This window comes from Dunckerocampus dactyliophorus, chromosome 20 (genome assembly GCF_027744805.1).
Source record: "Dunckerocampus dactyliophorus isolate RoL2022-P2 chromosome 20, RoL_Ddac_1.1, whole genome shotgun sequence".
In the NCBI taxonomy this organism is placed as follows: Eukaryota; Metazoa; Chordata; class Actinopteri; order Syngnathiformes; family Syngnathidae; genus Dunckerocampus; species Dunckerocampus dactyliophorus.
This window is the reverse complement of record NC_072838.1, coordinates 17,333,605-17,348,784: the sequence shown is the minus strand read 5'-3', so window position 1 is coordinate 17,348,784 and position 15,180 is coordinate 17,333,605. Positions and strand designations below refer to the sequence as shown.

Here is a 15,180-nt window from a genome sequence, read left to right as displayed (position 1 = left end):
ACAAAAACCCAGACACATTCCTGGCAAATCATTTTACTCCAAAACCGGGTATTACAAAAAGCTAGCCGGTGTATGAAAACGGAGAAATATTTTTGGCGATCACGTTCATCCAGAACCAAATCCTACAAAACCACGGCCTACAAAAAGTGAGGTTATGGAACCCGGTAGTAACGGGGTTCCATGTGTCCCAAGCAGTACCACATGCAAAACTCGAACAAACAAACATCCTAACATGCTAATGTTAGCCTAGCTCAGGTTCCACATGGCCCAAGTGATGCGTTCAATGTGCATAGTTTATCACAGCTGTTTTGGGTACTATTTTTTTTTTGGGTGCTAATCATTATTTTACTCACCTGTTCACGCATGCATTCATCATGTCACTCATCTATCACTCATTACTTGATTCATCCATCCATCACCATACTCAACCCATGCATCGAAGCATTATCCATATTCATTCATCTGTCAATCATCCGTCTATCACTGGACTCATCCATTCATTTCCCCATCCATTCCCCTATCACCTTACTCACCCGTTCATGCAAGTCCCTTATCCACAAATGATCAATTTGTTCATTTATCCATCCATCATCCATCCATCCAATCATGCCTCATCACTTCCATCAGCGGTCCTTCCACAGGCTGTCATGCAATCATGTGACCAGAAGGTGTCAGGTTATGAATCCATCCATCATGAAGTCAATACATCATCAAAGGCCTTCCTGTGCCTGCTGCTGCATTTTCATTCAAACACAAAAAGGTGTCACACCTTTTTCTGTCTGTGATTTCTGTCATTTTGTGGACTGAAGTGAGACATCATCATCATCATCGTCCCGTCGAGGCCAGATCCATTTCATATAATGACATTATCAGACGCTGATTCGCTGTGTAGACGGTGCTCCGTACGTGAATATTATGCTTGTAGAAAGTCATGTGATCCCATACTTTTGCATTGGATGCATTCCCATGGGGATACGAGGCACACATGCATTTCCAACATGGACGGAGACGCGCGCGTGTTTCTCCCCAGGGATAATACTGACATTTCCTGTCTCATTTTGAATGTGTGACCCGGGCTGCCACAGTGTTGCATGTAGTAGCATCACCAACATGCAGGACAGATGAAAGAAATAGCTGTGAAAGCTTCCAAAAACCCCCACTTGTGCTAAAACTGCTAGCGTGGTACCTGTATATGAATGTCACCGCCGCAGCAACCTGGGCGAGACTTGAGCTGAAATCTGCGGGGAACACAAGCTGCAGCGGTGACAAAGAGTCAGACTCTTGCTTGTGGCAGATCACATCATCATGTGTTTCCTACAAGAAGACATTCTAGCATGCTGTTCTAGCGGAAAACAACTACCCAAACACTTTTAGGGATGCTTGACACCTACAGTTTGATTGGTTTGACTTCTGTGAGTGCTGACATCCGTGCCAAGGGATGGGCCTGGGCCTCACCTCATCTATGCAATCACCACCTTGCAAAATATAAGCAGAATGACTGAAAATAATGCAAAAAAGTTGCAGTTATGCTGGAGACGGGATGGAAGCGCAACCATAAAGAAAACGTATAACAGTACATTTGTTTTGCTTGTCCAGTTGTTTGCTAGTTAAAGGACGTCCGTTGACATGTTAACCACCGTAGCACCTTTATCCGGAGCTTGGATAAAATGTACTGTATGCGGTTCTTCCTTGGCCCACCCCTGTACAAAGTTTCTGGGAAATCCATGATGTCGTTTTTGCATCATCCTGCTACTAAACTATCAAGCAGACAAACAAATTGCCCTGGCTTTGTGCTTCTGCACTCGGGAGAGGTGACAACAAGCTTGAGGAGTGTCAAAGCTCGTTCATGTTTGCATTTACCAGCATTACTAACAACTAACTACTTTATATTCCATCAAACTTCATTCTAACATGAGTGTGGAATAAGATTAGAAGGCAGCTAGTATTGCTGCTGGTCGGTAGATCCAAGAGTGATTGAAGTCATATTTATTAGCGCGAAAGCACCAAAATCCAGTAAAGACAGAAGACATTTCCAGATTTGGTGGAGGCGTGTGTTCTAGAATTGTTCCATGTTCATGGTAAATGTCAGAAAATGTTAGCTGGCTTGACCATTTTTTTAAAAAGAAAGAGATAATAATAAAATAAGAGTAGAGGGACATGGTGATTGTTTTGTTATCTGGCACTGCAAGACCTCAATTTATCACAATGATTCTACCCATAATAATGGCAGCAATGTTGGTGTTTATTATTGCTGTGGAGCCTCACGGGCCTGAGAAAGAGGCAGTAAGTTATTTAAAAGAAATAGAAGACACAGCAACTTTTTATTCTAACCATGAAATCACGGTGTCTCAACACAGTGAAAAAATCCAATTAAAGTGGCGGCTAGCTCAATTAGCCTCTCCTGTTAAGGTCAGCATCTCCTTCCTATGATGCTATTGACTGACCAGGATGCTATTGTTGAATGAAGCTCACCAAAGGAGAGAGAAAGAAGTCTTTGGGGGAAAGATCAGATGCCGCGGACGCACACAGCAACGATAATCGCAATGGAGGAGCCACCGCCCATCAAGTCCAAACAACAGAAGGCATAGAAGCAGCTTTAAATTAAAGATGCGTCGTTAAAGGAAGGTTGCAATCTCAGGCTCCCATTTTGGTCCAATGGCATAAACCAGGGGTGCCCAAAGGGCGGCCATTTGCGGCATGCGGCACATTCTAACAATATAATGCAACCAGAAAACGAACAAAAAACAGAAAGAAATGGAAATATCAGCAGTAACTTTACAAGAATAAAGTCAAAATATTAAGAGAAAACCTTTTAATCTAACGAGAAAAAGTTTTAACTTTACGGGAATAACGTCCTAATGTGAGGAAACACTTTTGGCGTATAAAGTTGAAGTACGGAAGAAATAAGAAGTTTTTAATCGTAATTAGCTTGTGGAAAAAATTATGTTATGAGAATAAAGTCACTATATTCTAGAAATAAAGTCATAATTACAAGAAGTTGAAAAAGTTGGAAATAAAACACCGCAGAAATGAAAAAAATAAAACTGTGGGAATTTGACCAGAATAAAGTCCAAACATAAAAGAGAACAAAACGCATATTCTAACAAGAAAAAAAGTACAATTTTACAAGAATACATTTTTAATATTATGAAGAAAAGTCATCTCATTTTAGTAGCATAGAGCTGAAATATTGGAAAATTATGATTTTTGTCTGAAATGTCTTAATATTATGAACAACAGTTGTCCTTTTTGGAAACTTAGGTTGGGGAAAAAGTCCGAATGTTGCGAGAAGATCATTTATCAAGGTTATTTTAGTGTACTTCAGTGGAAAAAGAATCTTGAAACCAGATGAAACGTTGTTCATCAGGAACGAACTTGTAAGGATAAACCAACGTCAGTCATGTTTGCCCGACAGATAACTTTTCTTCTTTTTGTCTATAAAGCAAACCAAACACTAAATGGTGCTTCTCTGTCAACTAAAGGCCACATCCATTACATGACGGAGTGTTTTCGTCTGCACACTGAAATCCGTGTCACAAGAACTGATAAGGCCACTTGTGACAGCACAAACTGCTACATAGGCCTGTCACCATAACATGTTGCTGGTCGATATTTGTCATACAAATTGTTGACGATAATCAATATTATTGCCAACATTTTTTGAGACAACCGTTTTTTCATTAATTATTCCGTTCCATTTCACTTCGAATTTCGCGGCTTCAGTCTATTAAGAATTTTCAAAATATATTAATAAATCGTCACTATTTTGTGGTTGAATACAGCCTATTATGTCATAAATATGCATGTTTAAGCTAATGCTATGTAGTTTTGGCCTAAATCACACATTTTCAAGCATAAAAATGGCTGAACTAAAATACAAATATAAGGCATTCAAAAAGATGAATTCAAAGACATTGTGATGATATGTGCTATTCTACACTGGTCACTAGGTGTCAGTAACATTACACTGATTAGACCGCAGGAAGTACTGTACAGAAACAGGAAGTAAGAAAGGAACAAGGAACTCTCCCAATACTAACATGTGTGAGCCTCTATTATCTTTTATTTACTTCAAAGTTTTAATCTAATTCATTGTGGGGTTGAGACTAATTAATCACAATTTGCATTTGAGCTGATTAACAATACTGTAGTTGGCACAATAAGCAATGTTTTGTCAATTCAAGTGGATGGCAGTGGTGGATGACTGAATCAATTTAAAAGCAGAATATGTGTTGTAGTCTGCTGGGGTAGGCTCCAGCCCTGTGACCCTGAACTGGAAGGAGATGGATGGATGGAAATCCATCCTGGGGAGGTTGTAAGTACAAGTGGCATCCTGCAGTTTCAAGCCATAAAAAAAATAAATTAAAAAAAGCATCACGACCTGTGTTCTGCACGAGGCCGATCCATAAAAAATGAAGCGGTAGCGCTTGGGAATGTGGTCAAAGAGCAGGTTGGAGGTCCGTATCCGATGTCAGTGGAGGTTGATCAGAGGGCGTCTCTATTCCGAGCGCATCAAGCTGGGAGGAAACCCTGCGGCGGAGGCAGAACACACCTGAGGGCTCCCGCATCCCACCTGGTCTGGGAACGCCTCGGGCGCTGTCCTCAGGAGAACGTCCACCGACGTGGATGTGGAGATGAGTCCTGGATGGCCTCTTTGCGGGTTACTGCTGATGGATTATGAATCCATCATTCCTACTTTGATGTCATTGTGGGATATCTACCTGCTCTTGTTCCCGTGAAGGCTGTCAGACCATGACTAATTCATGGAGCTGCACGTGCACGTACTGTACGGCAGCGTCATGTATTATTTAGCAGCATGTCACAGGCGCTTTGATACTGCACTGATGAGACGGAATCACAGATCATCACTCACACTCACACACATTTTTCTTTTTGTTTCTCTTAATTCCCCTTGTTCACCTTCCTCGCTCCATTTAGCGTGCACTCGCTGCCCACATCATTAGGTACACCCCCCTGCAGTCTAATCAGACCCATTACAAGAGCGGTATGAAAAATGGAGGCTGCATGAAGCCAAGAAGAACGGCAGCATGTTCTGTGTCCTGGCTTGAACAAGACAGGAACAAACTGAACAGCTTCCACTTTCACTTCCGCTGCTCTTTTGCACTATGCCTCCACAAAAATGGCATTTTCCACGTGACAGTTTGGACTTTTGTTGGCTTCTCTTTCTGCCATTATTTCCTGTTCCGTGCTTTTATTTTCCCACGTCTGTTTCCTGTTTTTAGGTTGAATGCTTCACCTCGTGCTGGTTGGGGGGGCTGGGGAGCGCGCCTGTATTTAGTTTAGCTCGTCACGTGTTCATTCCTTTTCCTTACATTATGTTTACCTGTGTCTTGGAAGCCTTCTGTTGCATCGATGTCAGCCATGTTCCTGTTTCCACCTCTCATGCTGACTTTTATCTTTACCTTTCCTGTACATCCTAGCCTAGCCTTCATTATTTTAGTACTTCTCCCTTTGTATGTGTCGGGTCTTTGCATCCCGGGGAAATGTCACACACGGTCGTAGTGAAAGACGACACAGAAAGACAAATAAAAATAAAGAAAATGGGAGGGAAAAAACAAACAAAAAAATCGGACTAACGTCTAAAGGCCGTCTTCATTTTTAGGTCCAACCTGAGCTAAAACAACAAAAAAAAGACATAAAAAACCCAATAAAAATGAATGAATGCATCATAACTAGTGCACGACTTGTTCGTAATCCTGACAAAGAATGCTTGTGCCAATATTCCATGATGTTACTACAGCATGTTGCAGCTCACATGTATTGTATTTCCAGGCATTGTCATTGCTGTAGGAGTGTGTGCTGACAAAAATGTTCTAGTAATCACATGCACAACACCAGGGGTGCCCAAAGTGCAGCTGTTTTTTTTTGTTGTTTTTTTTAATCAGCATGGCAAATTAAAAAAAAATTCATTCATTCATTCCAAAAATATAATTTATATTTTCCATAACAAAGTTAAAAAAAAGAGTTGTAATCCAACGAAAAAAAAGTTCATTTTTAAAAGGTGTATTATTCTGAATAGCAATAACAAATACTGTAGTTATTTTTGGCAAAGTTGGTTGAGGAAAAAGTTATGAGGAAAATTAAAGTTATAGTAGCATAGAACTGAAGTATAAAAAATATATACTTTTTTTGTGATATTATGACAGAAACAAAACTACATGCCAGAGCGCAAGGTTGTAATTTTTAGAATTTTTTTAGAATTTTTAGAGTAATTTTATGGGAATAAAGTGATAAAAAAGACATGAACATGAATTAACAGCAAATCCGGCTGTTCTTGGTCCCAAAGACGCTACATGTGGTCATTACTTTGCATTGACTAGCGAAATGATCTCCAATTAGAGTGCAGGAAATCTTTGAAGTCACCCTGAAAAGTCGTAGTGTCGCATTCCTTTTTTTGGTAGAAGACCGTGCTAAAATCCAGTTCCGCCCTCAACACCTATGCCAATCTTTCACGGTCGTGTCTTGGCTAGAAAAACAATGCACGTGCTGAAATCTAACGTCTGAAATGCATCCAGTCCGAGATAACAGAGGGATTACACGCCGCAACAATGACATGCCAAAAAATTCCAAATCCCTGTCGGATCATCACTCCGCCTGAATGTATACAGTATATACAGTATCTCTCCTCTGTGGTCTTCTGGGCTCATTATGGGATGTTGCTTATGGCAGCTCGTCAGCCTGGCTGCTCCCAGGATGAATGGCGTACATTGCATACCAGTCAAACAGATGAATGTATAAAACAACAGATGACTCCCCGGGAAGCTCGCTGTGAGCACACACACATTAGTCATTCTGACACATCTCAGTGGGGGCAGGCTTGGCGCTTACTTAACATGGTTTTACTGTAAAGATGCATCAAACTTTATTTACTTCACTATAATCACGTATTTGGTGGTTATAACAAGTGAGGACATTTATTTATGGAGGGCCTTTTGCCACATTATTAATTTATGGCACACCTGAAAAGCGTGAGGACTTGTGTGCGCACTGTTTGCGTTCTGTTTACACATACGGCGTGCAATTTGTGACCGAAAATGGTGCGCGTCGGCACGAACAGACCACGCTCCCGCACGACTTATTTACAACTTGTCAGGCGGTGGTTACTTCGAGTGCACGACAAAGGTACGCTTGACACGCATTGCTCCCACATGGGTATGCATTATCACCACCGTTACTCAACTCCATGAAGCAGCCCTGGCATCATTTGGTCCCGCTGCGCCCAGAGGACGTAATAAACTAGGGGAGAAAAAGAGGCACAGAGTATGGCAGAGGGAATTAGTTATTAACAAAAAAAAAAAAAAAGCACAAGGAAGCTCCAAACGCTACGGAAATTACTTGAGAAGTCCCCCCAAATTGCTCCAAAGAGGTGGTGCAAAAGTTAACCCATTCAGGTGACAGAGAAACGCAGAGACACGCTTTGATACGTTTGATCACGTTGCTTTCACGACTAGTTCACAGAAATGATGCGTGCCAGAAATGCTGCAGAGTTAATAATGTTCCTTGTGCACTGGCAGCCCAGCTGAGTTCATACATAACTCACACCTGTTAACGACCGCTGTACGCATTAGCACGCATTAGCACGCATTAGCACGCAAGTTGCGTACCTCTGCGGGGACAAAGCGTGTGTAAACGAGGCTTCAGTAATCTAATACTAAAGTCAAGAAAAGTCAAATATCAAATGAAACAACTTGTGTCCAAATTCCAGTCTTAGACAAATAATTGGACAGGAAAGGCAAGTTGAACACAGCTGTGGAACAGTCAGGATGTTCAGGAGAGTCAAAGACAAAACCAACCAGCAAGTGGGCGCCTTAAACACTTTTGAGTAGATGACTGGATGCACCCGTCTATGACACTCAAGGCTTAATGAGCTCACAAACCCATTTTGTGCTCCAATCAAGCAGCGCTCGTTAGATGGAGGTATCCAAACCAAGGAAGTGACAGAACCTGTCTAGTTTTGTTTCGATGCATATTGCACACCTCGTGTTAATCTAATAAAGCTCCCTTCACCCCTGAAGTACCACTCTGTCCATCACTTCTATCCAAACAAAATAGATACAAACAGCCAATGATTTATGAATGAAAATTATTTATCAGTGTTATTTTTTTGCAGACTTATTTGCCGTTTGTGATGGAAAATGTAGTCATTTTTATACAATTTTCTTCTTCTGAGAGACTTTGCTGTGTCGCCGTGTTTGAGCCCACGGCCGGCGCTTTCTTCCTCAGTGAGGACATGAAAGTTTTGTCTAATCTAAATCTGATCTGGAATCTTTGCAGGGACACAGGACATGACGCAGGCATGCATAATGACGACTAATTTTAGCCTATCGTCAGTTGTTCTTTGTTTTACTTTCTCTTAGTTTTTTTTACCCACGAGAATGGCTTCATGTTGTTTACTGCTGGTCTACGGTAAACAATACTTTTTCTTTGAGGTATTTGGTGTGAAAAAGGGTAATTGTATGTTTTAGAAGTCAAACAAAAGTAAGACATTCTCACCAAAATGGCTTCAGATGTCTTGAAATAGATAAGTTCATAATGACGCACAGAATGGAGGACAGGCACTCAGGACCATGCTCGTGAACATCTCCAATAGGCAGTCCTCAGTAAGTGGGATCATCTGAAAATGCTCCAATTCTAGGTCACACTGTGGCCCTCCTCCCCTTACACACTCTCCCTCTGACAATACAGGACAGTCTTGACAGCCGTCTTTGTTGGAAAGGAATTAAACTGTCACCCACGGCAAGATGAAAACTCAACTCCTTGAGAACTTTCATCAAGTCCTTCTGAAACAGAAACCTATACAGTAGGGCTTCTTACTAATACGGTGGAGCTTCTGAAGTTTCAATGACAGTAAAATAAGTTAACTTGAACAACCTGTCACTGTTTTTTGTTCTCTCCTCGTCTGTCCCCTCTCAAACCACATTCCAGTAGGTGTTACTATTTCCATCTTCTGTTAGTCTGTTCTCGCTCTTTCCCCTCTTAAACAAGCTTCGATCTTTTCCGCCGCCCCTAAAAGCATATTCTAGTTGCTGCAGTTGTTGCCTTTTTAATTCTCTCCATCTGGCCCCTCTTAAATTAAGCTAAACCCAGAACTAGCAGGTGTTTGTGGTTGCGTTCTCTCTGTCTGTCCCCTTCTAAACAGTGCTCTACCATGTGTTATTATGTTGCTGTAGTCTTCAGGTTCTTTGCCCCCTCTTAAACCACACTTGTAGTAAGTGTTATTGCCGCCCTCTTCTGATATTTGTTCGTGTTTACGTCTGTCTCCTCTTAAACTAAGCCAAACCAAGAACTAGCAGGTGTTGTTTTGGTAGCATTTCTCTCCATCTGTCCCCTTCTAAACTACGTTCTACTATGTTATTGTTGCTGTTGTAGTGTTCCATTCTTTTTATCTGTCCCCTCTCAAACCGCACTTGCAGCAAGCGTTATTGCTGCCCTCTTCTGATATTTTGCTGTCTTGTTTGTCTACCCCTCTTAAATTAACTCAAACCAAAAACTAGCAGGTAGCCATTCTCTCCGTCTGCCCCCTTCTAAACTAAGTTCTACTATGTGTTGTTGTTGCTGTTGTAGTCTTCTGTTCTTTGTCGGTCCCCTCCCAAACCACTGATGCTGTCTTCCGAAACATTTTTCTTTCTGTCTGTCCCCCCTTAAATTAAGCAAAACCAAGAACTATCAGGCGCTGTCCTTTGTTGTGTCGTTTCTCTCCATCTGTCCTCTTCTAAACCGTTTCCACCACATGTTGTTTTTGCTGTCGTAGTCTCTGGTTCTCCATCTGTCCCCTCTCAAACCACACTTGTAGGAAGTATCATTGCTCCCTCTTACACTTTCTTCTTTTTTTCCTTCTCTCTATCCCCTCTTGACGCACATATGGTCCGGTGACATCATCACCATCTTCTTTATAGGCACATTGGACGAACATGTTAGTCCAATGTGCCTATAAAGTCTAAAACTGTGACCTCAAGTTCTTTTAGAGTTAGTTTCCTGGAAGTACAGATGAAAGTGTGTTCCCGTCCCTGCATCCATTATTCCACCGCACTGAGATAACTTGCACCTCTGCATGTTTCCCAGCCTTAAAGGAGCACATCTGCATTGAAATAGACACGTTGCCATTTTCTGACCTTCATAGAGGAGTTTGAAGCCATGAGCGGAGACGGCAAAGTCACTCGTCAGCCTCAAAGAGAAGACGTTCCCAGTGCTGGTGACTGGAGGAGGCACCTGGAAGCCTGTGAGCCTGAGGAAGCAAACACATGACAGAACGGGGTCACACATTGCCTGCAACAACGTAACACCGTAAACACACATGCTCGTATAGCAGCAATGCTACGGTATGTGCTTCCTTCTGGTATGTCATGACGTGTATGCCGTGTGTTCAGCAAACAATCAATAAATACACAACATGTGTTTGTGCTTCTTTATGTGTTGACCGACAATGGCGGCACTTCACGCACATACGGCATATTGACTTCCATCTTCGGCTGGTTTGATTGCACCGCTATTTGTGTTTACTCACACCAGAGCTTCACCCAGCCTCTGTGGTACAACACAAACAATTCTCCATTATTTGAAAATACATATATATTTAAATTTTTAAAAATGGAGGACGGGGGAGTTGGCAATAAAAGCCACCCGTGGATCAGGAGGGCTTTTTAAATAAATCATAGCACAAGATTAAAGGAAGCCAGGAGAGACGTGAAGGTGTTGTGTGGCTTGATATGCATACAGGCAAACAGCAAAGGAGTCGAGTGCAAAGGCGAGGCTGTCTTCCTGGATTGTTTTCTCAGCGGGTCCTCATGCGACATGAAATTTTAGGCTCTACTTATTTAAGAGAGGAAGAAAGATGGAGGCATGCAAACACGGTTTCCATTCATTTCATTGTTGTAATTAAAGCTTCCTGGAGTGGCTCTTGTTACTCAGCGCAGGCCTTATCTACGCTACGCTAACACAAAGCACAGCCCTCCTCGTCACTCTCACAAAAGGAACGCTTCAACCAGCCCAGGTGTGAGACGCTGGCATGGAAAGTTGAGGAAATTGTCACGTCATTGCCTTGTTGTGTCGTGCGCTCCACAGATGTTATGATACATTGTCATGCCATGTCACTGAGTGATGTTCTATATCATAGCGTGCACTCTTGTCGCATGTGATATGCTATGTTGTGTTATGTTACGGTGAGACGTTACGCCAGGGTCAGGGTCATGGCCGTGCTTGAAAGGATACATGAAGGCTGTGATGTGTTAGGGACGGGTGAGATGTTATGTTTCATGGTGTGTTATGTAGGGATGTAGATTTCTATGACGTGACATTACGCTGTGATGCTATGTTATTTACTCTCTTGGGATGTCATGTCGGTGGTCATCGACATTTTTGAGGTCAAAATCCCTGATCTGGCAATGTACACAATGTACTTTTAAACTTGCGACACGACCTGGCTGCTGGTTGTTATATTGTGTCACGTGCGGACGCTATGTTGGGATGTCACGTTACATTGTGTCACGCTATGTTGTGATACTGTGCTATGTTGGGATGTCACGTTACATTGTGTCACGCTATGTTGTGATACTGTGCTATGTTGGGATGTTACGTTACATTGTGTCACGCTATGTTGTGATACTGTGCTATGTTGGGATGTTATGTTACATTGTGTCACGCTATGTTGTGATACTGTGCTATGTTGGGATGTTACGTTACATTGTGTCACGCTATGTTGTGATACTGTGCTATGTTGGGATGTTATGTTACATTGTGTCACGCTATGTTGTGATACTGTGCTATGTTGGGATGTTATGTTACATTGTGTCACGCTATGTTGTGATACTGTGCTATGTTGGGATGTTATGTTACATTGTGTCACGCTATGTTGTGATACTGTGCTATGTTGGGATGTTACGTTACACAGTGTAACGTTATGCTGTGCTATGTATGGACATTATGTTACGTTACGGTATGTTGTGTTACATTGTGATGTCATGTTATGGTGGGATGTTATGTTGTGTTACCTTATGATACACTGCAATCTTACATTACGTAGGGCTGTTACATTGTGATGTTAAGTAGGATGTTGCATTGTGATTTCATGTTATGGGTGTTGCGTTATGTTGGGAAGTTATAGTCTGTTTTGTTGAGATCTTATGCAATGTTAGGCTGTTGTGCTGTGTTTTACCACGTTATTATATTAATGTTATCTTACGTTATATTTCGTTATTTATGTTATGCTATGTTGTGTTATTATGGTCTGCAGCCGTGGTCTGCTTTATTCCAGAATAAACATGAATGTCTGCTCTGTTGTGCTGAATGGGGCTTATTTGGACAATTAAATTGAAGAAAGCCCATGTTTGCGGCAATGATGATAATTAACTGATGATTAATACATGAAATCTCTCATAAAGGGAGAGTTGCAGCTACAGTATGCGTGAGTGCATGTATTCTGTGTGTGTTTGTGTGTATGGAGTGAAATCACATTACCAAGGCAATGACGAGCTAGCTAATACCAGTAGAGTGCTTCCTCTAGCACACACACACACACACGCACGCACACACGCGCGCAAGCATGCAGTGCGGCTAATGCGATTGTTAAGACTCCCTTCACTCGTTCTTTCACTCGCATCTGATTGTCACTTTATTGGCGAGTGATGGGGGAGATTTTTCATCATAGTGCTGCCATGAAATTACAAAGAAAGGTGGACACGCGCTCCAAAAAAACTGCAGAGGGGACAGACTGAATGGGATTGGCGAAGCACAGGTAATGTTTTGTGTAGTGATGAAAAAGCTAAAGTGAATGCAGCACATGTTTTTACTGTCTTTCAAAAAGGACGTATCCACTAACACTGCGGTGTTCATTCCTGCTTACTTCCAGTCGCCTTCCAATTGGCTCCGAACTAAACACAACAATGCCTCCTTGTTGCATAACTTGCAGTAATATTACAGCAGGTATTTACTGCACTGTAGAATTGGAGAAATCAGGTGACAACCTCGTGCTAAGCTTTCGAAAAGCTCTGAAATTGGGGCTAAAAAGAGCCATGTTTATTTGGACATGATCATATTTAATCTTCCGTCTGAGCAGCCTGGGCTGTGATGTCTTTTTCAGAGCTAAAATGCAACTTTTCTGTCATAATGAGCCGATGAACTGAAGAGGCCCTCAGAGTGAAAGTTTGTTACCTTATGGTGCGTTTATGTTGACTCCCAAAGCGCTGAAGTGGAGTGTGTGTTTACGCTTCTTTTCATTTGCTGTTGTGTGTGTGTGTGGTTTTTTTTAAATATATTGAGTCGACCCTGAGGCGTGACCCCCGCGGACGTAAAACCCTCTGAACCTGTGCTATCATCCAGTCTGTCCCGCTGGGAGAGAAGTAAGAGTATCAATTTACAAGCCACTTACTTTCCTTCCATCCTCCCCTCCTCCTCGTGGGGCAGGTTTCTTTCCACAATAAATCCCCCATCTGCCCACAGACGGGCTGTTCGATGTTCCTCCCACTCAGAACTAACATAAATCAGAGCGCACGACGGGCACGCCGCTCAAACTCTGCGTATGATGTGTGCATTGGCGCTATTTGCTAGTAGCACGTCATTAAATATTAATAAGACGAATCTTTGCGCTTCAAACGACACCCAAATGAGATCCGTTTACGCTGCAACGAGTCTTTCCCCGACGTCGCGAGAGCGTGTAAGTCACAACCAGGTCGTCAAGTGTCGCTGAGAGCGGCGTTTAATCAGGGGAGGTTTACGGCGCGGAGCGAGGCGTGCCGGTCGTCGAGGACGTAAATCAGTCGGAATGAAAACAGAGACACTTTGTCTCGTCTTGACGTGGCGGACGGCCTGACGGCCGCTTGTGAGCGTCCTCGCACGTCCTGCCGCCTTTACGGGGTGTAACCATGGCAACCGAGCCACAAAGGGTTGTCCTTAACGAGCGAGGTAAACGTGGGTGTTTGGATACACTAGACGCACAAAAGTATTGGGACACAGTCATTTCCACTCCAGGAAAAGGAAAAAGAAGAAAAGACGCTATAAAGATTTGCAAGGTCAGAGGTCACTGAGAAAGGGCTCTGGCTCGATGTGTTTTTTGTGGGGTTTGGGTTGCAGAAAGAGGGCGTTTCCCTAACTGTTCCCGCCAAAATGTAAGCAACAATTCAGAAAACTAAAATGTCAAAGTTGAATAGTTTTCTTTCACTTAATTGAATGTATGTACAGGTACAGTGTACTGTAGATTACATTTATGCAGACTTACGTACAGCCTTGAAAGCTTTGATGAGTTATCCAAACCCTAACTGATTAGTTTGCTGATTTTGTGAATGAATGAATGAATGAATGAATGATCGCTGTTTTGGTAGACGATGCTCTAGTATTCGTCAAAACATACTGAAATGCAAGCGATATGCTGCATTCTGGCACACGAGGCAGCAGTAACGTCACCGGGATGAGACATCCGTCCTTATTGCATCACCCTACCTTGCACTCCATGCTGCCAGCCATGGAAGCAGAGTGAAAATGGTTCTCCTCCCATTCTGTGTGGAAGTGGTAAGCTTATTGCTTCTTACTTTGTCCTTCTTCCCCACCCCATTGGAAACCCTTTCTTAAGTTTTGAAGAAATACATTTGAGGCTAACTAGCAGCCGTCTAGAGACCCTGCAGCAGACAAGTCAGCATAATTACACACTTTTTTTTTTTTTTAAAGTAATGCTATCAATGAAGGTTACGCTAGTGGTGATCCGCTGATGATGTTAGACCAGGTATGGGCAAACTAAGGCCCGGGGGCCACATCCGGCCCACCAGTTGCTTCCAAAGTAATTCATTTAAACTTATAACATACAAGCTAGCAACGTGACTTGCAAGTAGTCAGTGTCAGTCAAAGTGAGACAACCTTTTGATATTGTAAGTAGCTTTTCACATGCAGCGATCCAGACAGCTACCTCACCCATGGTGCCAAACAAACATAAATCAACAACTATGTGACGCACAACTGAACCTACACACTGCACTGTCTGGGAAGTAAAAAAGGGACGTTCACATACTCTGTAACTGTCCATGTTTTAGCGTTCATAGTTCATTTTGTACTGTATATCACACATCCTTTATTATTATATTCCGGATGTCTTCTTCAGTTAAAAAAAAAAAAAGTAAAATGTTGTTGTTGTGATAGGAAGGCACTCCAGCGGGTGATCAAGACCTCACAGAACAT

The 15,180-nt window shown here is 42.4% G+C and overlaps 1 protein-coding gene across 6 annotated transcripts in view; it reads right to left on the bottom strand.

The window, feature by feature from the left end:
* The window catches only part of csmd3b (CUB and Sushi multiple domains 3b), a 285,038-nt gene that overhangs the window by 186,896 nt on the left and 82,962 nt on the right, over positions 1–15,180 (bottom strand). For all 6 annotated transcript variants that reach the window (XM_054763453.1, XM_054763451.1, XM_054763454.1 and 3 more), the window contains exon 3: positions 10,134–10,246. In XM_054763453.1, the coding sequence (XP_054619428.1) occupies positions 10,134–10,246 (113 nt within the window). The remainder of the gene's footprint in view (positions 1–10,133; positions 10,247–15,180) is intronic.